Below are 23,439 nucleotides of genomic sequence, written 5' to 3' on the forward strand. Positions count from 1 at the left end.
CAGTCGTGCCAGGATAGGCTGCAGTTCCTTAGTATTGGGTGCAATTAAGGAAACCGCACTGGAGCCCGTTCATGCCCACAATGATAATTCGCCATCGACAATTAACCTAACATTCACGCCTTTAGGAATGTGGGCGGAAGATCTACGTAGATACTGGAAGAACGTGCAAGCTCGAGAGGATGGGGTGCGGGTTTCGAGCAGAGAACGCTGAATCCGTGAGGAGGAAGGTCTACTCAGTGCGCTAATCTCTGTAAAATAATGTATTAGTAAAATTATTGTCCGCAAAGTATTGCTTTTTAACGTATAGTTCAGCCAGTAAATAGATATTCAGTCTTTATTAAAATGGTACTTATTGGTTAGGGGTTAATTCCTCGATACTCGTGGAAACTAGCGTGTGTGTGAGCGTGTTCCTAGCTGAGCGGCTGAGTGGGTGGGGATATGTTAATAAAGCCAATGGGTATTGGGTTACCGATACGGTGTGTGGGCGGGATCACTCAGGATAACTGAGGCGTGGCCAATTGGCCGGCAGCTTCTCATGAATAATAAGCAGCCCCTTGGCGCCGACGTCACCGCACGGGCCCGTGTTCTGTGCAGCTGACAGCCTCTGCTGATCCATAAGCGAACTTGGCGATCTCAGGAATTGGGAAGAGAAGAAGCGTCCTGCTTAGTTTTCATCTTTTATTTCTCGTCATATTCTGTTCGCATTTCCTTGGTTCCAGTGCGATTAACATTTCATTCCAATTCAGATTGATTTTTTTTAACTTTTTTTTTTAACTGTCGCGGGATTGCATTTTAATTTTTACGTTTGTGAAGGAAACGAGGAAGCGCCTTTCATTTCAGTTTCCAAGTGGCGACTTTTCAATTTCTTTGCTTATTATTTTTTTGCAGTTTTACGGCTCTTCGTCGCGTGAACTTTTCGCATTACACAGAATCCTTACCATTTCAGTGATTTTTTTTCTTTTTTTTTTTGGCTCATTTTCCCAGTCACCTTGCAATCCAGGGAATTTAAAGGATCTTCAACGAGGCCAGTAGATGCTACACATCCCGTGTCATTTGTGGCGATAAGAAACGAACCCTCGTACTTCCTTCGCCTCACAACCAGCCTGAACTGATTTGTTGGTGTTGTGACATTTAAATATCATCGCGACTGAAGATGGCTCGCCCCATGTCTCAGCTCATACCTCCCGACCTGCCGGGCTCCAGCCCCCAGTATGGCACCGGCGGACAAGCAGGCGCACCTCAGGGGGGCCACTCGAGCTCCATGGCCAGTCTCAAGTCCCTGCTGCAACTGCCTATAAAACAAGGTGTCGAATTCAGGAGTAAAGAGCTCAACGGCGACAGCAAAGGTGAGCGGACCGAGATCGCGGCATGTTCTGCCCTTTGCCTGCGTGTGCGCGCTAATTTGTGCGCGCGCACCTGACTCAGCGTTCCGTGACACGTCTCTGAAGAAGCACCTGGCAGGTGTGCGGCTCGGGCACTTGCAGAGGCTACCTGCGAGGCGCGGTAACATAACTGCTGTGTCTTTGGTAATTATTGTTCTAAACGAAAGGGAATGTCATGTTCTTTTAGCGCCGCCGGTGGTAACAGTACGTACATGCAGCTGTACTTGTTCTGTTGGAACGAAGCGTTCTGAACTTGCAATAGAGACGCACATGCGCAGTAATGCAAACTCAAGCACCGTTTGAATACATTGATGTAAATAGTACTGACACACACACACACACACACTTGAGATGATCTGCCTTCGTGCACGGATACCGGCACACGTGCAGCGTTCGAATTCAAACTTATTTCTTCCCTCAGTATCACTTTTCATTATAAATGATACTATAGACATCCACTGGGCAGTTAAATATTTGGCTGTACAAAAAAAAAAATCTTTTCAGGATGCCACTCGAATGGCAGTGCACCTGATGTGTTTGAAATATTCACAAGAATTGTCAATTGTGCCTTTTTGCGGTCAGTTCTAGCCTGTAAAACTTGACATATAAAGTATGGCTATCTTACATTTGAAGCAAAAGCCCGACACTTAACTGGCATTTAATTCTAGATAGATAGATAAATAGATTCTACCATCCTTCCATAAAATGTTCACACAGACTCAGTCCTTTATATTTTTATTTGAACTTTCTAAATTGCTATTTGAATGTGCCCTCTGTGAAAAGTGCTTCATAAGGGTTGATTGACTTAAAAGCAGTGACATTCGCTCACACCCACCCACCCACCATATCTTTGGCTTATCATGCATGCAAACAGCAATCCTTTGGGTGTGCTACCTTTGACACACAGCAACCTGCACACTGTAGCTTAAGGCAAAAACAAAATACTGTCAGCCTGCTAATACAGTCATACATAAGCTCATAATATCACATCCTGACAGACATGACCAGTGGATAAATGTAGGCGGTTAATCACCTGGGCATGCGGACACATCTGTGTGCTCGTGATCACGCGGTCATGGTGACTTGAGCAGAGGGTTACTTGGAAATTGGCAGTCGTTTATACTTGGCCATATTGATGCAGATGTGACAGTTAACAGGATGTGATTTTATACGCCGTATACACATTCATAAACAGTCACCTTGACACTTCACATAAAACACTATGACTTGGATGTGTTACACAGTGGCAGTCTTGGCACATTGGCACGTGCCCAGTCACATGTTCATAAAGCATTAATGTATGCACACTAAGTTGGATATATACAGTATGCAGGCAACCACACACACAATCAAACAGACAGACTAATGACCACAAGGATATCGACTTATAGTTACAATTCTTTTGAATAAATTTGCAAAATAGCACATTCAAAGCACATAGAATTATTTGTACACACGTACCAGGCAGACACTTATTTAGTAAAGATGCACTGGCACAATCTGTTGGGCATACTGGTGCATTGACAGCTACGTGGATTTACTTATAAAAACTGGGCATTCACATTGACAAGCACGTGAAAGCCATCATTTGAACACTCTGAGACAGAACACATTGGTGCACCCTGGCATGCAGTATAACCGAGTAGGCAGGCATACAAGAACTTGAACTCGCAGTGCTTACATGTACTCAGTCGCCTTTACACACTAATATGCACAAACCTGTTACACTTTGCACATTTTTTCACACAAAGAGAAATCAGAGTTCTCTCTAAATTCTGGCTCAAAGTACTGCATCAGAATTATCAATACATACTGCAGGAATAACACAAAACTGAATAATTGTATGCATTCCCAAAAATTAGTGCTACAAATCATTTTAATCCCCGGTCAATCCCATAAACTTGGCATTAGGCATTTTAGCAGACCAGTAAGAAATCCATCATCTATCTATCTATTATATAGTGCCTTTCTATCTATCTATTATATAGTGCCTTTCTATCTATCTATCTATTATAGTGCCTTTCTATCTATCTATCTATCTATCTATCTATCTATCTATCTATCTATCTATCTATCTTTCTATCTATCTATCTATCTATCTATACACCCTTCCACTGATATTTAGAAGTCTTTCTTAGTTTGGACTTCATTTCCTACCCTGCTGTCACTGTTTTGTGATTATGACGTCCCACCATAGCCGCATTATCAATGGTCTGGGCCATCCCGTAAATTCTGGCCACTGTGTCATTTAAGGGCCTGAGCAGGAAAATCTCCTTGTAAACGACGCTCACTATTAAATTGTTAATATTGTGCTTTTTAATGGAAATGGAGTTATGGCAGCCCTTGTTTAGAATTTTTCTTTTCACACTTGTAGGTGTTTGTTTGCATGTGGTGCCCCATATGAGCTTATCAGTCCTTGCTTCTTATATATATACATGTATACATCCTTTTTTTATTTTTTATTTTAAGTTTAGCTCAGCTGATTCACGTGTGCTGCCACACGTGCTTTAGACAAGAGACAAGCTTCAGCAGATCACCCGGCATTGTGCCCTGCAGACCTTGTTGACCATAAGCTGGTCCCTTTCACAAATGGCACACTTTACTAAACCCCCTCCTCCTTGTGCATCTGCTGCCTTGCCTGGTAAGGGCTGATTGTGACCCATTAGAAGATCCATTAGGCACCAGCCATAGGTGTCAGAAGCAGCTTGAGCTCTACTGCCTTTGTGCTCTGCTCCTGCCATGCAGTTTTAGATGAGCTGAATGTATTCTTCAGTCTTGCTCTCAGTAGATGCTGATAGACCGTATCAAGTGCCATCTCCTGTCATTTTGCTTTCCAACCCCACTCATACAATACAATACCTTGTGTGATTTTGGGCTATACAAAAATAAATTGTATCGTAATAGGGCGGCATGGTGGCGCAGTGGGTAGCACTGCTTCCCGGGTCCTCCCTGAGTGGAGTTTGCGTGTTCTCCCCGTGTCTGTGTGGGTTTCCTCTGGGTACTCAGTCCAAAGACATGCAGGTTAGGTGCATTGGCGATCCTAAATTGTCCCGTGTGTGTGTGTGTGCACGCCCTGCGGTGCGCTGGCGCCCTGCCCAGGGTTTTATTTCCTGCCTTGTGCCCTGTGCTGGCTGGGATTGGCTCCAGCAGACCCCCGTGACCCTGTAGTTAGGATATAGCGGGTTGGATAATGGATGGATGGATGGATGTATTGTAATACAATTTATTTTTGTGTAGCCCAAAATCACACAAGGATTGCCGCAATGGGCTTTAACAGGCCCTGCCTTTTGACAGAACCCCCAGCCTTGACTCTCTAAGATGACAAGGAAAAATTCCCCCCAAAAAAAACCCTTTTAGGAAAAGTAAAAATGGAAGAAACCTTGGGAAAGGCAGTTCAAAGCGAGACCCCTTTCCAGGTATGCTGGGCGTGCAGTGGGTGTCAAAAAAAGGGGATAAATTTAATACAATACACAGAACAAAGCACAAGTAATCCTCAATACAATATAATATAATAGTGCAATAGAAATATTACAAGTACTCATCTGATGTTGCTTGCTGTTTCTTTCTAGTCTTGGAAAAGGAGAAGCTTGATCCAGACGACGACTGTTTGTTAAGCTGCGGCCTACGCTCCTCGCAGTCAGCGTTCCTTGTACCCCTGCTGTGGGAGAAAACCCTTCCCTGTGATGGGGGGCTTTTCCAGCTGCAGTACATGGACCTGGAAGAATTCCTCACGGAGAATGGGATGGGGCCATCGACGGGTGGAGCTGAAGCGCAGGTCCCGAGCCAGAGGAATCCGACTTCGCCGGCATCAGCTTCCGTACCCAGCCAGTCTGGTCAATCTCAGAGTCAGATGGGTAACCCTCATCACAGTCCTCTGCATGGCCATCAATCCCAGTTGTCCCAGCTTCCACAGATTGCACAGTCGCCATCCCCTACAGCTTCGATGACTCCAGGAAGCAATGGCAGCCCCACCATGGAGACTGCAGCCCAGCAGCAAGGCATTATAGGAAACTGCATGCACGGGCCTGCTCTTCAAGGTAGGAAAGCAGCTCCTCCTTGGGTTGAGTGTGTTTTTGATGTGTGTGTGTGTGTGTGTGTAAGTGGTCTGTGACGTGGCCATTAAAGTCTCTGGCCTGTGTGCTGTCTAGCCATTTCTCCATCCATCCATCCATTTTCTAACCCGCTGAATCCGAATAGGGTCACGGGAGGTCTGCTGGAGCCAATCCCAGCCAACACAGGGCACAAGGCAGGAACCAATCCTGGGCAGGGTGCCAACCTACCGCAGCTAGCCATTTCTCAATATTCTTTATTCATATTTTTCCTCATCTTGGTTGTGGGTGCCAGAAGAGGTACACAGATGCTAGCAGTTACTTATGCTGGGGCAATTTCAAACTGTGTTTCTGACCAGTGAGGTGGATGAGACACACATGAACATGAGAAGAAGATAAAAAAAAGTCCACACGGGAAGAACTGTCGAGTGATTCGTAGGTCCAGGTACTGTGAACTGGCAGTGCTCTCCCGTGTTTCCAGTTCCAGTCTGTGATATCCTTGTTTTACTGTGGATGTTTGGTCAGCCTTTCCGTCGTACTGGCAACCAGATACTAAACTACTTATCACTAAATGGCTCGCATCTCCTATGGCTGCAGGGGTTTTCAGCAGTTTTATCTTTACTGCATGGTATGAAATTATTCTTGACCTGGCAGTGCAACCTGGTAGCTAAGGAAATGGACCTTAGAGAAAGATTAGAAGGTTCAGTGCCCGCTTCTGGTTCATTGTGTGACCTTAAACGAGGCACTTAGCATGCCTGCGTTCCTTGCATTCAGATATGGAAGCCGTTGTATCAAATCCATACTGTGCCATAGTGAACGTTGGATCTCACATAGGAAGGTGACCAATAAAATCAAACGTTCTCAGGTTCAATTCCAACCGTTGTTCGGACCATGTGACCTTGAGAGAGTCTGCAAACCTGTCAGTGGTCAAATCGTATAAGGGAAGACATTTTTATATTTTAGCCATAATGTACATTGGCATCATAAGCATTGTACAAAATGGAGAAATTTTACATGAACTTTACAAGGCATTGTAGCTTAGCGGAGAAGATATTGAGGCGTACAGCACACAGATGCTAGCTCAGTATCTGTAATTTATCAAATACGCAGCAGAATAAAAAAGACCTTAGTAGGTTTGTCCAGTTTTAAAAATGGAAGTCAAGAATAACTAACAATTCTAAAGGTTCCTGACCCGAATGTAACGGAAAACGTTAACAGGTAGCTAAAGTGACAGGGTCCGCTTTCTTTTGCGGCTTTAGAAAATCAATCAGCCTTTATCTTTCATCGAGCACCTTTCCCTGCCAAAAAACCACACTGCAAATCGAGTGAAGAAGTGGGGACAATGCTTTGGTTTGGTGGCCTTTGTGCCTCTGTGTAGTGTTCCTTTATGCCTTTTGTTTACCGCGATGATCGGTAAAACTCGAGGAATTCGGTTGTAGTTCACAGATTTCTTTCCTACACAACAAACAGAAAGGGGTCTGCTTTCCCGCGTGTCTCCAAGTAAAGGCCAAGGCTGAAAAATAGGGATTGGGAAAAAAATAAACAACTGAACAACATTGAGGGGGCCAGGCAGGTACACGTGGGCCTATCAGGTGGCCTAGTAGGGTTGGCTTATGTTCCACTTCCCTGCAGGTCAAGGTTGACACGGTGGGTAGCGTGTCTGTACTTGGGTGGTACGAAGCCTCTGGACACCGGGAGTCCAAATGAGTAATCGAGAGGAGGCCATTCAGCTCCACATAGTTTGTCGTGGGCAGAGTGGTGGCTCTGAGGCGTAGGAACTGTGCGGGTATCCAGAAGGTTGCTGGTTCGAATCGACCTTACTGCCAAAGGGGATCCTACTCTGCTGGGCCCTTGAACGAGGGACTTCACCTTCAATTTCTACTGCTGGTTCTGTAAAATGGCTGACCCTGCACTCTGACCCCAAGGGGTATGTGAAAATGACCAAATTCCTAATACAAGAAATTGTTTAAGGTGAAATAAAGAACAAAAAAAAAATCCCATGTGTTTGTGGATCCCATGGAGAAGAGACGCTTTTAATGTTTCTATGAAATTTCCCTTTAACCAGCTTCCATTTGAAACTATGCTTTAGTTACAGTAAATTTAGTTAAGCTGGCATCGCCCCCACCTTTTGCAATATTTCAACATTTCTATCTTGTTGACTCTTATTTTGCTTAAACTAAAAAAATGTGGTGCTTTCCATCATTTCTTATAGCTTGTAAGTTACAGTCGTATAGCAAGTCCAGTAGCTTTTTGTGGACTTTCTCTGGCACTTAGTGTGTAAAATATGGAGGCCAAACCTACACACACACACTGTTGAAGATCACTCCTACCAAGTAGACTGTATTCATTAAGAAGACAGCTGACTACAACTCTTCTTTGCAGGAATGGATGTGAACAGTGACGAGTCCACTATAACTATGACGTTCACCTTAAACATCCAACCATCCATTATCCAACCCGCTATATCCAAACTACAGGGTCACGGGGGTCTGCTGGAGCCAATCCCAGCCAACACAGGGCGCAAGGCAGGAAACAAACCCTGGGCAGGGCGCCAGTTCACCTTAAACACGGTGCTTTTAAGTTTTACCTTGAATGTTCTTAAATTAGTGCAATATGTTGACTCTTAAAACCTAATATTTGATCCCAGGGCTCCAGCTTCACTCATGTAACCCAATGGGGCAGCATTTTAGTTCAGAGAGGTGTGATGTTATCTAACAATACCGAATGTCCAGAATATTGTCTATGGAAAGCCTGCCATCATGTAAAACCCAGTAACTAGTAAGCCTTCTTGGAAGAAGTCACTGGAGCCCATAGTGTGGGCTTATAGATGCCAGTAAGTGATGTGGAAGACAGCAGGGCCTGCCTACCGTCTCTTTTGAATTAGTCTGTGATCATATACAGTATATGTGATGGGCGCCCAGGAAGCAACCATGGACAGCTCAGTACCTCCCCCGGGATGCTTGGTGGCAGCCACCCTGGCCAACGGTGATTCCCCAACCTCCCGCATGGCTCCATGGGAGATGGAGTCCTCCACAGCCTGGTTGGGAGCTGGGGTGGCCGCTATGGGGAGCTGCATGGACTCAGAAGCCTGGCTGGACGAGTCTTCAGCCCCACCCGGAAGTGCAATTGGGACCAGGTGGTCAAGCATCTGGAATGCTTCCAGGTGGGCTATAAAAGGGGCCAGCCTCCAGGTGGGCTATAAAAGGGGCCAGCCACCACCACTCGATGGCCAGAGTCGGGAGGAGAAGGACTAAGCTTAAGGAGGAGTGGTGGTAAAGGGAGGAAGGAACTGTGTTGTGGGTTTGTTTTGTTGTTGGGCTGTGGGGCGCGGGGAAGTCATGCCCCACGGCTGAGGTGAAAATAAAAGTCTTTGTTTATTTTATACGTGCCTCTGCGTCAGTCTGTGCCGGGTCGGAGGCTATATAGCGCCGTATTACTATATATATATATATATATATATATATAGTTCTTTATTTTCTCTTATATAATTTCTTGTATTAGGAATTTGTTAGTTTTCATATACCCCTTGGGGTCAGTGCACAGAGTCGGCCATTGTACAGCATACCCTGGAGCAGGTGCAGGTTAAGGGTCTTACTCAAGGGCCCAGCAGAGTAGGATCTCTTTTGGCAGTAACAAGGAATCGAACCGGCAACCTTCTGGATACCCACGCAGATCCTTAATTTCAGAGCTGCCACTCCACCCCATATAACCCACAAGGTCTAGTCTGTTGGTATAGAGGAGCCTCCAGTCATGTGACCTCTAGCTGTGCAGTAATTCTGTTCATGGAGGCCAGCAGGACATGGTGTTTGTGTAGCCTGAATCTGATCTTGTCAGTGCCAAATGAATGGCTCAAAAATCTTGCAATGTTTATGATGTCTTTTGTGCGCTGCGTGGCACACACTCCGTAGTAGGGCATTTGTGCCATATAAATTGGAGTGGAAAGATGACACATAGTGGAATAGAAGGGTATACCTAACTAGCTTTTGGTGAGACAACATGAGAAATGGGGTGAGATGGTATTCCTATAGTCAAGGATCTGCCCCTGTCCGTGTTCCTACTTCAGAAGGACATAACCTCTACTGCATTTTCCCAGGCATGGAGGTAAGCTGATCATACATTGTCCGCAGACGAGCATCTAAGTACAGACAAAATGTGCGTCTTGTGTTATAATCTCTGGGCAGTTGTTGAATCAAGCATTGAAAGACGCATGAGGCTGCATGTTAGTTTAGATAATGTTAGTTTACTCCTCTTCTTCTTTTGGCTTGAACACAAGCTGACCGCTCTCCCATCCTGCATATTACCTTTGTCCTCTTAAATAATTCCAGAAACATATGTTGTTCTGGAAAAAAGGTGTCTTCCTTTGTTAACTGCTGTGTGTTCTGTTTGTATGAATGTCTTAAGGTATGTAAAATATTCTTAAAGTAAGACACTTTATATAAATGTGATATTTATCTGCTTCTCTACAACTGAGAGGACGTGGTGAACGTTTGCCAATGGGCCGACCAACCACAAGCGTTACCTGGTAGATAACCATCCAATTAATCAGTGTGTGTTTCGGACCTAAGAATGCAACACTCTGATCTTCACCCTGTCAAATAAGTGAAACAGCCACTACGGTGCAACGTCAGAGGCTTTGCTTCAGGCGCAAATTACGTACACCTGATGAGCCCCAATAAAGGCGAAACACGTGTCATGTAGTCTTTGCATTATTTGGCAGATACAGTTTAACGTATCTATGAGATGCTTCTCGCAGCTGGGAGGACGTGGCAGATGTTTGCTGACTGGTCAACCAATCACAAGTGTTGCCTGGTAGGTAACCATCTAAATAATCGGATTACGATTTAGACCTATGAATATATATATCTATCTGTCTATATATATATATATATATATATATATATATATATATATATATATATATCTGTCTATATATATATATATATATATATATATATATATATATAATAGTGTAAGTTAAATTTGGAAAATATTGAACTCTGATTCCTATGTTTGCCTCTTTAAAAGTCAAGTTTCAGAATTTCTTTCTTCTTTATTACTTTTGAGCCAATTAGTTGTGTTGCTAGCTGGGTATAAATAGCACTGCTTGATAGAAAGTCTTTGTTTCTAGCTTTGGTAGTCCAAATTATGGCAGTAACCACTCAATTTAGTAAAGAGAAATGACAATCCATCAATACATTAGGAAGTTAAGATAAGTCCACCTGAAAATTGTAAGATTTTTAAAGTGCAGTCTCAAAAACCATCAAGTTCTATGATGAAGCCGGCTTTCTGGTGACTGCCACAGCAAAGGAACACCATGAGTTACCTCTGCTGCACATTAAAAATGTATCAAACTCGACAGCTTTCAAAGTTTCCAGTTTACTGCACCTCAGATTATTTCCCAAATAAATGCTCCAGAGAGTTCAAGCAGCAGATGCATGACACTGTCTGCTCAGAGGTGGAGGTTGTGTGAATCACATCTTCATGGTATAATTGCTACAATGAAACCACCGCTGAAGGAAACAAGAGGAAGAGCCTTGGTGGGCCTGGAAACACAAGGCAGAGGACACTGTCCTTTGGTTTGATAAATTTGAGATTTTTGGTTCCAAAGGTGGTGTCTTCACAAGATGCAGAGAAAGTGACTGACTGATGTCTGGATGTGCGATTCTCACTGTGAAGCATGAGGAAAGAGGTGGGATAATGTGGGGGGACTTTAGCTGTATTGGCATGATGATATGCCATCCCATCTGGTTTGTGCTTAGTTGGACTGTCATTTGTTTATCAGCAAGGCAACGACTCAGAACACCTCCCAGCTTGTGTAAGAGTTCCACTTAGAGGAACTGAATGATGGGGCACTGCAGCAGATGATCTGGCCACAACAGTCACCTGCTCCTTCAGTACTGTTAGGAAAGTGGCCACGGTGGCTTTGAACCTCATCAGGCTGGTTGGGGGAAGTCCTAGAGTGCATGAAGTTGTCATGGTGGCTACTTTGAAGGATCTAAAATAGAAGAGAGTTTGGATTTGTTTAACAATTGTTTGTTCACTACACAGAAAGTAAGAAGAACTCTTTGATGAGTAGTGATGTCTGTCTGTCTATCCATCTATCTATCTCTGTCTGTCTGTCTGTCTATTATATAGTACCTTTCACATCTATCTATTTATCTGTCGGTCAGTCTGTCTGTCGGACGGACAGACAGACAGATGTGAAAGGCACAATATAATAGACAGACAGAGAGTGATAGATAGATAGATAGATGTGAAAGGCACTATATAATAGACAGACAGACAGAGATAGATAGATGTGAAAGGCATTATATAATAGACAGACTGTCTGTCTGTCTGTAAGGCACTATATAATAGACAGACTGTCTGTCTGTCTGTCTATTATATAGTGCCTTTCACATCTTTCTATCTATCTATCTATCTATCAATCAAGGCTGCAGTTACTGCTGATTTTTGATGGGCTGTAGTTCTATAATGTCCCGTTCTCTTGACCCTACAGAGACCCTCAAACATATCATTTCAGACTGTAAATCAGTCACACTGGAGCCCTTTTGTTTCTTCATTCAACTGCCCAATTGTCCTGTAGTTATGGAAGTTGTGTTCCTCAGCATTTCTCACCAGGTCATCTTCTTTAAGTTATTGCTCATTGGTAGCCTGTCAAGCCAGATCAATCTTTTTTGTTATTTTACCAGACTAACATTTTAAGATGTTGTGTGTCCATGGTTCAGGGCCAGTTCAGGGTCTTGGCTTAGTGTGTCCACTTATACTCTCGGCTCAGATACATGACAGGAGTTCATTATTTTAGCATTCCTCTTGGTAGGTGGAAATATTTTCTCCAAAAACAACAGAGGCTTTTATGTGGAGAGCAGAGATCTCCATTTACAGCACTGATGAGATCTGGTTTGCAGTGATCCAACAAGTAAGTGCAGGTTCAGTCTAAGACACGGGAGCTTTCTTTTTACAGAAATCTTTAAAAGTTTAAAACACTGTTGCCTTTCATGAATTTGGACCCATCAGGAGCCAAACTACCCAATGAGTTAATACCAGGCTTTGCAAACAGGGATTGGGGGAGGAGGAGGAGGAGGAGGAGGTTGAAGGCATGTGTGATAAGGACAGGGCGGGCGAGCGAGCGAGAGAGAGAGAGAGAGAGAGAGCGCCGCTGTGTTGTTAACCGGATTGAGGCTCACACGCCACCGCCATGTGCTGGAGTCACATGCATAAGCTACAGGGATGGAGGGAGGGAGGGAGGGAGGGAGGAATGAAAAAGGCTTTAAACAAGTCAGAGCGAATCAGTCAGTGCAACTCTTGATGGCCATTCTTATTGAAGAATAACACTGAAGACTGGTAAAGCCACGGTTGCAGGAGTTCTTCTTAGGCGTCACTGCGGCCATAGGCGATTCTCTTTAAATGCCTGCTTATTTTAACCTGAGGCACACAAGCTAATATGTGCTCTTTACCCTCTTCACTCTACAGATGTGTTTAGCTTCATTTTCAGACTTGTTATCCTTCATTTTTGTTTTTATCACATTTGTTCTCTCGGCTTCCTTTTTGGCCGTAAACTTTTTCTTTGATCATAAAGCATTTTAGTTTTAAATTAATGAACTTGTGCAGCAGTACTCCAGACTGACAGAACGGCTTCTCCATCTGCAGGCCAGATGTTATAACTGCAGGTCATATTTCATCCCTTGGAGCCTCCTCACGTTAGCTGCAGGAGCTTATCGCCAGCCTGGCATTACCCAGCCGTGCACACTTTAGGGTGAACCCTGCCATCAGCTGGTAATATTCTGTAATAACATGTTGCACAAAGCTTACATTGACACAACTCTATTGCTGCACAAAGAGAGGAAGGTCTTGATTTTTTGTGGAAGAATGTGGTGTGAGAGCAAAGCCAAAGGAACTCCGTACACTTTGGCCTTTTGGTCAGGGGGTCCCAAGTTCAGTCCTGGAGGAGCACTGAGGCTCCAGGCTTTCATTCTAACCAGTATCACAAACCAGTGGGTCACTCTTACGCCTCGTCAATCTAATTGTTAAGCTGGCCTTTTCTGTTTTCTTATTCTGCATTCAGAAAAGTGCTCTGGCATGATGTTTTGCATTTAGAACAAAATCAGAATTGTGTTCTCTTTGTCAAAGTTTTAAACACGTGACTTTCTTTGACCATTTTTTTATTTCAATTCCTCGTATTTCTGTTGGGTTTGCTCCTGAAATTGTGCAAATGACCCTGAATGTTAAAGAAGAGCGGCAACGTCTGTGTTACATTTATGTGTGTGAGCCTAACTAGGTGGTCCTCAAGGTCAGTTCTGAGGACCACCATAACTGCAGGTGTCCATCCCAACCATCTCCTTCTTTTAATTGAATTCCTGCTTTTATTAAACAAGCTGTTATTTTCCAGTTTCTAATAATAATGAATAATAATACATTTTATTTATACTGCACTTTATATTTTAGCAATCTCAAAGTGCTACAGAGAACAAGAAAATCTATTTATACTTTAACAAAATATCTTTCTAAAAAGATGAGATTTTAGATTCCGTTTAAAAACAGTTTCTGCCTTCTTTATGCCATTCCAGAAATTACAGAATGGATTTACTAAAGGGCGGCACAGTTGGCGCAGTGATAACGCTGCTGCCTCGCAGTTAGGAGACCCGGGTTCGCTTCCCGGGTCCTCCCTGCGTGGAGTTTGCATGTTCTCCCCGTGTCTGCGTGGGTTTCCTCCCACAATCCAAAGACACACAGGTTAGGTGGACTGGTGATTCTAAATTGGCCCTACTGTGTGCTTGGTGTGTTTGTGTGTGTCCTGCGGTGGGTTGGCGCCCTGCCCAGGATTGGTTCCTGCCTTGTGCCCTGTGTTGGCTGGGATTGGCTCCAGCAGACCCCCGTGACCCTGTATTCGGATTCAGCGGGTTAGGAAATGGATGGATGGATTTACTAAAGTTTTAGGGAAATGTAGCAAGTGTGTGACATTTTATTTATTTTTTTTTCTCATGCTTTTTAAGATTTGCTCTTTTTGTGTTCAGGCCATTTCAGCCTTTTTCTTATTAATTAGCCTACTATTGACTTTTAGACCGAAGTGGCTTCTTCTTTTTAGTATTTATTATTATTTTTATTGACTCTTTAGTGTCATTTGCACTCATGGCTGTACAGCACCACACTAGTAGTCAGTATTTGGATACAATTAACTGGACAGTAAAAGGTGAATTTAAAAGAACACAGGAAAAGTAAGCGAACATTTAAAAATGGGGCAAAATATGCACTATTCTGAATTTTGTTTGCATGTAAATATAATAGCACATATTCTGTAATGCCAAATAAGAGAAGAAAAAGACGAATTAAACAACCAGATTGTGTAGAAGTAAGAATGAAACATTAATTTGTGAAACTGGTTGGAATGAAAACATGCAGCCACTCGGGTACCCCTGGACTGAACTTGGGATCCCCTGCTGGAATTCAAGTAAAAATAAAATCAGTAAATTAATGAGATCACATTAAATGCACCTTTTTCACCAATTAACTAATGCCTAACCTTGCCTATAAAGCTGTTTTTTCCATACTAGCTGAGAAAGCGGACGCCACTTGAGACGGCCTTCCCCTCACCCAAACACTAACCCTTAAGGTCAATGAAATAGGCTCCCGATGTTAAGTCACTATTTTAGGGCTAAAATGATAACAGAAATGTGAAACCTATTTATATACCTCATCTTAATTATTGTGAAACAACTTAGTGGTGTCCGCTTTCTGAACAAGAGCCGCGGTGCTACCCGTCTGAGACGGGTTGAAATCTAAGTATTCGGCAGAGCCATCAATGTATTCAGAGTTAACGTTTGGAGTTCACCATCTGTTGTAATGTATTTTGCATTGCATGTAATAATAAAGGGCGGCACGGTGGCGCAGTGGTAGCGCTGCTGCCTCGCAGTTAGGAGACCTGGGTTCGCTTCCCGGTTCCTCCCTGCGTGGAGTTTGCATGTTCTCCCGTGTCTCGTGGGTTTCCTCCGGGCGCTCCGGTTTCCTCCCACAGTCCAAAGACATGCAGGTTAGGTGGATTGGCGATTCTAAATTGGCCCTAGTGTGTGTTTGTGTGTGTCCTGTGGTGGGTTGGCACCCTGCCCGGGATTGGTTCCTGCCTTGTGCCCTGTGTTGGCTGGGATTGGCTCCAGCAGACCCCCGTGACCCTGTATTCGGATTCAGCGGGTTAGAAAATGGATGGATGGATGGATGTAATAATAAAATGCATCACATCTTTAATTCCAACCGATGGCGCATGACAAACATTAGCACTGCTTTTTCGAATCTTATACCAAACGCCATTTAATAGGGACACAGCAACTAGACAGACACACACCCACACATGCGCGCACACACAGACACAGACCCCTGTCCTTTTCATTAGCGTGGATGAGCTGATTTCTGTCCTTCCAGCGCTTTCTCTCTGTTGGATATATTCAGTATTAACGTTTGCAGTGCACTGTCTATTGTAATGCATATAGTAATAAAATGCATTGATTTTTTTATTCCAACAGATAGCGCATGACAAACGTTAGCACTGCTTTTTCAAATCCCTTACCAAGTTGCATGTTACAGAGACATAGTAACTGGCTGGACACACAGATACGCAGACACCTATCATTTTATTAAGGTAGATTCTGTCCATCCGTCAGTTATTCTCTGTTGGACGTATTCAGTGTTAATGCTTACAGTGCACCATCTGTTGGAGTATATTTTGTAAAGTATGTAGTAATATGAATCATTGCATTTTTCATTCCAGCAGATGGTGCATCACCACGGCATTTATGAATCCCATACCAAATGGCACATGACAAAGACACACACACAGACTTTTTTCCCTTTATTAAGAAGGATATTGCTCTCACCTTTGGTTCTTTGCAGTTTCATCTATTTGTATATTTGGCTGATGCTTTTATGTAAAACCACTTGCACGTCACTAGAACATTAGAACAATCTAGACAGGAACAGCCCATTCAGCCCACTTATTTCTTCTAAAAAACATCAAGTCGAGTTTTGAAAGTCCCTAAAGTCTTACTGTCTACCACACTACTTGGTCGCTTATTCCAAGTGTCGATCGTTCTTTGTGTAAATAAAAACTTCCTAATGTTTGTGTGAAATTTCCCCTTCACAAGTTTCCAACTGCGTCCCCGTGTTCTCGATGAACTCTTTTTAAAGTCACCGTCTCAATCCACTGGACTAACTCCCTTCATCATTTTAAACACTTCAGTCAGGTCTCCTCTTAATCTTGTGTTACTTAAGTGCTGCTGTTTCCATGTTCCCGTAGTTGGACTGATGCCTCAGGGTCACACGGTAAGAAAGTGTGTGAGGGTTGAACAGGAATCCTTGTGCTTTAAAAGCGTTCGTCGCTGCCTCCTCTCCTCATGTCTGTTGTCACCTTAGCTGGTTAGAATTGACACCCTGGCACAGGGACAGTATTTCTTTATATTAGTATATTGTCTATTGTATAATATTTTTCACTTTGTCTTCTGCTGTTTTGCTGTATGTTTTTATTTTCTGTGTTGCTGCTGCAGCAAGTGAATTTGCCCTTGGGGAGCAATAAAGTGTCAAACTATTAATCACTCAATCTGCGTTAACCACCTGGGTTACATATTCCCCAAACAAGTTTGATTTAAATGGGAAGTTTTAATATATATCTTCCTTTGACTTTAGTCACTATTTGATATTCCATTTTCCCATACAGTACTCCTTTTCAAAGTGACCTAAAAGATTTTGCTAAGTTGGCCTTGAGTGGCCGAGTGCTCGAGTGCTCAGCAGTTACTGGAGGATTTGGTTGTGCTTTATTTTCATTTGTTCTGACGTCCTCCCCTTCCTGTGTTTCCTTTGCTCTTTGTTTCACCAGGCCAGGTGGCGTCCCCCGACCCCTCCAACTGCCCACAGATGGATGGCACTGATGTTATGGTGAACTTTGACCCCGACCCCGCAGATCTCGCTCTGTCAAGTGTACCAGGACAGGAGGCCTTCGATCCACGGAGACACCGGTTTAGTGATGAGGAGCTCAAACCCCAGCCCATGATCAAGAAGGCCAGGAAGATGTTGGTCCCAGATGAGCAGAAGGTGAGGGTCTGGATGACTTTTTTTTTTTTTTTAGGAAGAGTGATAAAGCACGATGAAGTTTGCGTTTAGTCCATCTTGTTCCTTAGGTTAGTTTCTAGCTGTCTGGTCCAGCGACAGATTTCTTAGTCTTGGTTTCCGGGGAATGGCTGCTTGCATCCCGAAAAATGTTATTTCTGCTTTCAATTCAAATCTTTTTGAAATAACCCAATGTATGTGTTTAAATGTCATTTTCAGATTTCAAAAATACCAATTGTGTATTTTCCTCTAAAGAATGTTTGTAAAATATGTATTTCTGTGAAAGTATTTTTGAAGATTTTGCTCTTTTATATTTTGGTCATTTCAGACTTTTCTTAGGGTGGCACGGTGGTGCAGTGGGTAGCGCTGCTGTCTCGCAGAAAAGAGACCTGGGTTTGCTTCCGGGGTCCTCCCTGCGTGGAGTTTGCATGCTCTCCCCGGTTTCCTCCGACAGTCCAAAGACATGCAGGTTAGGTGGATTGGCGATCCTAAATTGTCCCTAATGTGTGCTTGGTGTGGGGGTGTGTGCCCTGCAGTGGGCTGGCACCCTGTCCGGGGTTTGTTTCCAGCCTTGTGCCCTGTGCTGGCTCGGATCGGCTCCAGCAGACCCCCGTGACCCTGTAGTTAGGATTTAGCGGGATGGATGTATGGATGGACTTATTAATTAGCCCACAAGTGATGGCATATCCTCCTTTTTTTCTTCATTTTCTTCAGTTTCATATTTTTTTTGGATAATTTATAATAATAATATAAATGATAAATCTTTGTACATCAGAGAAGGCTTTTCCGTGCTATTTGCTCCTCTTTGTGTGTACTTTTGATTTAAATGGATAATCCTGTCTGCCGTCAAAACACGAATTTTAAATTCCTTTGCAATTTAATTGACAGAACTGCTTCTGCAAGCATTTAGTTGAGCAGCATCCTCTCTGGGTTTCTGACTGGCATTTCTGACTTTGGCCAACTGTTAAACGTAAGGCTTTCAGATTCGTCCTTTGACGTCCCCTTCCTTTTCAAACTAGAAGTCTGGGTAACGCGCCTCTGACTAACAAACCCAGCTACAATGTGACGGACAGAATATGGAGAGGCGCAGGGCCCTGAGCGATTTCGCACTAATGGCACGTATGTGCATTCTTATTATGAATGCTTATTAATAAAGAAGCGTAAGCGAATCGGTGAAGATGTGCAAATGATTGGTCAATAGTATAATCTTTACTGATAATGGTATGTGAGATTTAGGAGCTGGAGGATGTTTCCGTTGCTTGTGTTTTATGATCCTTGTTAGTTTTTTTAGCTGCGACTTTTACCCAGATCAGTCACAAGTGCACATCTATAGCCGCTTTACCACCGCAGAAGCTTTTTTTTCAGGAACTGGAGACTTTTTAGAAACTCTGGAATTTTTGTAGCCTTCCCACCGCAGGGATCGGTCCATTTTATAGTTCCTGGTACTCCAGGGTTGTGTAAGTTTCATTCAACCAGGACCTGGTATGGAAGGGGCTCGGGCGATGAATTGTGCTGATTGGTTGACCACAAGTTCTGGCACCGTCTATTTTCATATCTGAATTTCACGACTGCCTCGGGTTCGCTTCCCGGGTCCACCTTGTGTGGAGTCTGCATGTTCTCCCCGTGTCTGCGTGGGTTTCTTCCCACAGTTAGGTACATTGGCGATCCTAAATTGTCCCGTGTGTGTGCGCCCTGTGGTGGACTGGCGCTCCGCCCGGGGTTTGTTTCCTGCCTTGCGCCCTGTGTTGGCTGGGATTGGCTCCAGCAGACCCAGTGCAGGATTTACGTATAAGCTACACAAGCTATAGCTTAGGGCCCCCGCCTTCTTGGGGGCCCCCAAAACAAATTGTCCGAGTGAGCAATTGTCATATATACTTATAAAGGGCCCCATGTCTCAAATAGCTTAGGGCCTTATCAAGTCTAAATCCGGCACTGAGCAGACCCCTGTGACCCTGTAGTTAGGATATAGCGGGTTGGATAATGGATGGATGGAATTTCATGACAGTATTAATGAATGTACATTTAGTGAATGAAGTTAACGTTACCTTTTTTTTTTTTTCTCCCGTCTTATTTTTTTCCTTGGAATCTTGTAAAAGTCATCTTCTTTTTTTGTGCCCTTAGCTTTCGTTTGTTTTTAACCCTGTCGACGTCTTCTTCTGCTTCTTCCCCTTCATCTTTTCCCACTTCTGTGTGGGGTCGATGTGTTTGATCAGCCTTCTCCATACAGCCTGGTCCTGCACCTCTTCACCAGTTAGGCCCTTTTCCTTCAGATCTTCTTTGACTTTATCCATCTACCTCCACCTCCCTCCCTTTCATTTCTCCTGTACTCCTATTCCCATCACTCTTTTGTTCATATATTCTTTGTCTTTCTTCCTCTACCTACTCTCCTATACTTTTTTAGATTTCTCTCCCACTGTTGTTGTACCTCTGATTGCCTCATTTCTTATTCTGGCCTTCTTTGTATCTCCACATATCCATGCTGGTCTTATGATTAATAATGATACCAATAATACACTTTATTTATTTATGGGCACCGTTCTAAACACTCAATGACACCGAACAATAGAGAGAACACACATTTTGAACAAAACTAAAATACAAAAATTAAAATCAGACAGAGCCATTGTAGTCAAAGAGAAAAAGCAGTCTTAAGCAAATGAGTTTTAAGTTTAGATTTGTAGAGAAAAGCCAAGCAAAGTGACACCGTTTATTGGCCAACTAAAAAGATTACAATATGAAAGCTTTTGAGGCAACTCAGGCCCCTTCTTCTGGCAGATGGAATACAGAAACTGGAGTTCCCTGTGTGTATATCCACACACACTAGGACAAGAAACGACACTGGTAAATCTTTAAATGTTAAAAATTAATAGATTCATTCAGGCTAAGATTAATTTAACAAGAGAGAGAAGAACAATGTATGGTCAAGATCTTTGGATAAGATGACTGTCCATCAAAGTCCTTTTGAAGTTCAGATTTGAAAAGTGAAAATGATTCAATATTTCTAAGCTCGGATGGTAACGAGTTCCAGAGCTGGGGAGCAAAGTAACTGAATCTTCTGCTTCCCATGGTGGTAAGATGGACAAAGGGGACAGTCAAGTGGATGGAGGAAGGGGATCTAAGGGTGCAGGAGGGAATGGCAACATGGAGGAGGTCAGACAGATATGGAGTTTGTGGAGAGCCTTAAAAGATAACAGAAGAATTTTGAATTGAATGCGGAACTTTACTGGAAGCCAGTGAAGCTGCTGCAAGACGGGAGTGATATGGTGAATAGAGGGGGTTCTAGTAATGATGCGGGCAGCTGAATTCTGAACCAGTTGAAGCTTATAGAGATATTTGTGAGAAAGACCAAAGAAAAGGGAATTGCAATAATCCAGACGAGAAGTGACAAGGCTATGAACAAGGATAGCAGTGGTGTGGGGCGAATACGATTCATGTTACGCAAGTGGAAATATGCAGACCGGGAGATGTTACTGATGTGGGACTGACAGGATAAAGTACCGTCAAGGATGACGCCTGTGGGGAAGGGGAGACGGAGGAATTATTAATAAGTAAGGAAACATTAGTTTTGGATAATGTTGATTTTGTACTAATGAGGAGAACCTCAGTTTTGTCACTTTTTAATTTAAGAAAATTTGAAGTACTAGGGTGTTGTACCGTGTTAGCCATTATGAATGTAGAGAACAGCCAAGCAAAATGACCCCTTTTATTGGCTAACTAAAAAGATTACAATATGCAAGCTTTCGAGGCAACTCGGGCCCCTTCTTCATTTGAAGAAAACCAGGATTTGATTTCTGCTATGCAATCAATAAGTGAGGAGGGTGGAAAGGAAGCAGTAGGTTTGCTAGTGAGACAGAGCTGGGGGTCATCAGCATAACAGTGCAAGCTAATGTTATATTTATGAAAGATATTACCAAGGGGAAGGAGGTAAATAATGAAAAGCAGGGGTCCCAGGACGGAGCCCACCTGAAGTAACAGCGGTGGGTTGGGACGTGAAAGGTTTAAGCTGAACAAACTGAGAGGTAGGATCTGAACCAGTCTAGTGGAGTGTGGGTAATGCCAATCGAAGATAATCTACTGATAAGAGTCGTGCGACAAATAGTGTCAAAGGCTGCACTCAGCTCAAGGAGGATGAGAATAGGAATAAAACCAGAATCAGCTGCCACGAGGAGGTCGTTAGTCATTTTTATAAGTGCCGTTTCTGTACTGTGGAGGTGACGAAAACCAGACTGGAACTGTTCATACAGATTATTTTGAGATCAATGAGAATGAAGTTGAATAGCCGCTATTTTGTCAAGAATTTTGGAAATGAACGGTAGATTAGAAATAGGACAAAAATGACTGAAATTAGTCGGATCGGCTTAAAAACTTTACCTTTAACCTCCATCTTAATTCTTTGATCTCACGACACTCCAGATACCCTCTTCTGACTGTTCCACCCACACTGCACTCTATGGGTCATCTCTGCATCTAATTCTCCATCTTGGGCAGCCACTGATCCTAGATATTTAAACTTCTCTACTCTTTTCAGTGGCTCTCCCTGCAGGCTAACTTCTGAATCCTGATTATCGTTAAACCTCAGACAGTCTGAATTCTTCGTAGAACAAGTTGTTAGTTCTTGCGCTGTGTGCTGTGACAAATGCATTTATTGATATTTCAGAGGATTGATTTATGGGATCTCAAGATTGAAGATTCAAGAGTATTTATTGTCATTTCATCCATATGTCCGTAGAACAGCATACAGTGAAACGAAACAATGTTCCTCCAGGACAATACGAGGGATATCCAGAAAAAAAGGTTACAACAGCTGTTAAAAATCGAAAAATGAATATATTTCAACCAAATTACAGGGTATGTTCCAAAATATGTGTTTATTTCTCAACATAATCGCCGTCAACTTCGATGCACTTCTTCAGCCTGGGCACCAGCTTTTTTATACCCTCGTCGAATACGCTCCGCTCCACCTCCGAAAGCCACTTCTCCACTGTCTCCTTCACCTCCTCATCGTTGGAAAAACGTTTCCCACCCAAGAATTCTTTCAGTTTGGTTTCCACAAGCTGACGATGGATCTCGGCCACAGATTTGCGATGTAAAGTGAGGAACTTGATGACCGAACGAATCTCGCATCGGCGATAGGTGGAGCAAATGGCCTCAGCAGAGGTTAACGAACTCGCTTGCTGTGATGACATTTCACAACTGACTGACGCGGTCCCGGGCTTATTTTGACCGTTAGGACCCCCCTACACGCAGGTATGCCAACCTTCGAAAAAAAAAATTCCCTGCACCCTCCAGGGCACTTGTAACCCTTTTTTCTGGATATCCCTCGTAGAACACAGGACAATGAAGAATCCATGACACATAACATATAGACACATAATATATAACAAGGTGCATGTGAGTCCAATGTGCAACATTGCAGAATAGAAAACATATACCAGATATCAGACCGGTCCACGAGCGTTCAGGAGTCTGACTGCTTGTGGGAAGAAACTCTTACACGTTCTGGTGGTGAGGGCCCGAATGCTTTGGTACCTTTTTCCCAATGGCAGAGGTGTAAACGGTGAGTGTGAAGGATGTGTTGGGTCATTCACAATGCTGGTGGCTTTGCGGATGCAGCATGTTGTGGTGCAAATGTCCATGATGGAAGGAAGAGAGACACTGATGATCTTCTCAGCTGTCTTCACTATCTGTTGTAGGGCTTTACGATCCCTGACCGTACAAATTTCCAAACCAGACAGTGACGCAGTTGCTCAGGATGCTCTCTATGGTTCCTCTGTAGAGTAGCTGGTGGAAGATGGGCTTTCCTCAGCCTACGCGGGAAGTAGAGCCACTGCTGGGCTTTCTTGGCTAAAGAGCTGGCGTTGTAGGCCCAGGTGAGGTTCTCTGCCAGGTGGACGCCCAGGGCTTTGGTGCTATTGACG

General features: G+C 43.5%; 1 protein-coding gene across 1 annotated transcript in view; it reads left to right on the top strand.

Annotated features, from left to right (window-relative positions):
• The first annotated feature begins 415 nt into the window (after positions 1-415).
• Positions 416-23,439, top strand: part of LOC120518271 (hepatic leukemia factor-like) — a 28,624-nt gene continuing 5,600 nt past the window's right edge. Inside the window, exons 1-3 of the mRNA XM_039740949.1 lie at positions 416-1,346; positions 4,952-5,419; positions 17,292-17,506. Coding sequence (XP_039596883.1) covers positions 1,154-1,346; positions 4,952-5,419; positions 17,292-17,506 — 876 coding nt within the window. The 5' untranslated portion in view covers positions 416-1,153. The remainder of the gene's footprint in view (positions 1,347-4,951; positions 5,420-17,291; positions 17,507-23,439) is intronic.

This window comes from Polypterus senegalus, chromosome 18, assembly GCF_016835505.1.
Source record: "Polypterus senegalus isolate Bchr_013 chromosome 18, ASM1683550v1, whole genome shotgun sequence".
Classification (NCBI taxonomy): domain Eukaryota; kingdom Metazoa; phylum Chordata; class Cladistia; order Polypteriformes; family Polypteridae; genus Polypterus; species Polypterus senegalus.